At 42.8% G+C, this 2,500-nt stretch overlaps 1 protein-coding gene across 14 annotated transcripts in view; it reads right to left on the bottom strand.

Moving 5' to 3' along the window:
* ptprk (protein tyrosine phosphatase receptor type K) overlaps window positions 1-2,500 on the bottom strand; it is a 229,609-nt gene that overhangs the window by 138,716 nt on the left and 88,393 nt on the right. For all 14 annotated transcript variants that reach the window (XM_056233705.1, XM_056234489.1, XM_056238174.1 and 11 more), the window contains one exon: window positions 804-885. In XM_056233705.1, coding sequence (XP_056089680.1) covers window positions 804-885 — 82 coding nt within the window. The remainder of the gene's footprint in view (window positions 1-803; window positions 886-2,500) is intronic.

Below are 2,500 nucleotides of genomic sequence, written 5' to 3'. Positions count from 1 at the left end.
CAGATGGTCTGGTACCAGTGAGGATTCGAGCGGCAGAGTTCTGAATAAGTTGAAGTCTATTTATCAGCTTAGAAGGGAGACCGATGAGAAGGGAGTTGCAGTAATCCAGACGAGACATGACAAGGGCATGAATTAAGGTTTCATCCACCCATCCACCCACCCAATATAAAATGTTATTCCAGTTTATATTTTTGTTTTATTTTCAGAAAATAAACGTTTATTTTGCCTGTGTATATCTGCTAAAAGTTTGCATTAGCTAGTCATCTTTTAGTGTTACAGTATTACATATGGATGACCATGGATATTGATTTCATGGGGTCTTTAAAATTGTCACGATTCCTGTCTTGCGTGGACTTTTGTTCTGTTTTGGTTCCTTTGTAGTTTTTCTTGTTTATTAGTCTTTCCAGGTGTTTCTAATTAGCCCCGCCCCCTTGTTATCTTGTTTAGCTTGTTTGTCCCTGTGTATTTATAGCCCTTGTGTTTCACTTGTTACTTTGGCAGTTGTTGTACATGTAATGGTTGCTTTTGTTCCTCGTGGTTTTGTTCTGTTATTACTTTATTAAAATCCTGCATTTATATCCTCGCCTTCGCCTGCGTTCCTCAGCTTGTTACAAAAATACTGTCCCAGTGTAGTAAGAAGAGTCAGTTATAAGACAGGTATAGTTTGACTTCCTGAAGCGTGTGATTTTTAGGAAATTACAGCTCCTTTAAGTAATAGGGATGCAGGGTTTGAACGTTCTGATCAGTCTAGACCTCACACACACACACACACACACACACACGGGCTGTTTCTGCTGACTCACCGCACGGGTAACTGAGCACCTGGATGTCATCGACGGCAATGAAACCTCGTCTGCCGTTCGTCACCTCCGCCTCGAAGATCACCTGCACAGAGAAAGGGGTCTTTTAGATGAGCTGCCATTCACTTCATACAGCCGAATCAATCCAATGAATGGATGAATAAACCAAACCCTAACCCTATAAAAAAAACTGCTCTTGCTAATAAAAGACAACATACACGTTCAGTGCTCAAGTGTGCTTCTTTTTATCACATGTAATCTAGCCCTGTTATACACCTCTGAAATGAAATGACCCATGTGTTAGAAAACTACTCTGGGTTGATAATCTGCTGTTAATCTACAGCACCCAACAGCATTATCTCTCTTCTATTCCCCCCGTCCTGAAACAGACGAGTCTCTGTGTCTTTGTGTCTCAGGACTCGCTCTATACAGCTGTCAGAGATAGTCCCTGTTTATATACAACAAAGCGCCAAATCTCATTCTGTTAATCTCCAAAGACAAAACAGATTTTCCCAAACAGTTGCTCGTTTCCCCGAACAAGCAGCCACAGGAGGACAGAAGAGGCGTCGTTGAAAAGCCTGTGAACGGCGAGGTCAGTCTTAGGTTTTATTAATGAACTAAAGCACGACTGAATGGAGTTGAATTCGCTCAGTTTTCTGCCTCGACGTGAAGGTCTGGCTTTTGTACAGCGCTTTCCCAATGAACCTTTAATGTCGTGCCATGGCGTCGAGATCGCAGCGATGGAGCCTGGAGCACTGAGCCTGCGATCTGAAAGTGACCCGTCCGTATCAGGCCAGGACAGAGGAGAAGCCGTTTCAATTAGAGCGAGGCCATCTGCAGTCTGAGCCAGGGTGCACTGATAGACATTTTCTTCGAGCTCTTTAAACTGATCTCTCTTAAAATGCCTCTGACATTTCCAAAGCAAATCTCAGGGCCGCTCTTGGTCAGTAATGCTTATGAGCCGATTATGATGTAAATCTTCAAAAGTGTTCTGGCTGAAAGCCGTTATATCTCTCACTCTCTCTCTCTCTCTCGCTCAAGTTAATCCTACAGGATTCACTCGTACAGCAATTCTGCTGATGAGCCATCGTATATGCAGAATCTCATCACAATCCTGCACCAATGTTTCCATTCAAAGTTGGAATATGGCATAAACACTTTGCAGTGTTGTTGCATCCCATGTGTTCACTTCCTGGGAAAACTATCAGCAAAATATCAGTACTAAAAATGGAAGTTGCTGCAATCGGGGAAGAAACTGTGACAATAAACGCTGTCATGTTCTCTTGTGTTGAGATGCTGGTGTTTGTGAACACAATCGTGTGAGACGCTTCTGGAGGGAATTAAAGCAAATCATTCTGATCACAGACTTCGTCTCCGGCGTTTCAGAAACACCAAACCAACATCTGAGATGCTGCGATGCGATTGGTCCGCTGGTTACTCCAGTTATCCAATCACAGGCTCCGCTGAGGGAACGTCACCTGAGTTTGTTGTTGCACATCGAGGGATATATTCGGTAAATGCGTTTCCATCATAGATTATGTGCATGTCTTCTTATCGGATAAAACAATTATCTGCCTCAATTAAGTGCATTCGGGGCTTTTAGAATTTATGTGCATCTTGGCGTTTCCATCCATTGCTTTTTATGCGATATTCCAAAATGCACATAAAAATACAAACATAGCTATTGTTTAGGGGCGTCA

This window comes from Rhinichthys klamathensis, unplaced genomic scaffold (genome assembly GCF_029890125.1).
Source record: "Rhinichthys klamathensis goyatoka isolate OS25496 unplaced genomic scaffold, OSU_Roscu_1.1 h1tg000001l_1, whole genome shotgun sequence".
Taxonomy (NCBI): Eukaryota; Metazoa; Chordata; class Actinopteri; order Cypriniformes; family Leuciscidae; genus Rhinichthys; species Rhinichthys klamathensis.
The sequence above is the reverse complement of the archived record's forward strand: the minus strand, read 5'-3'. Positions and strand labels throughout refer to the sequence as shown.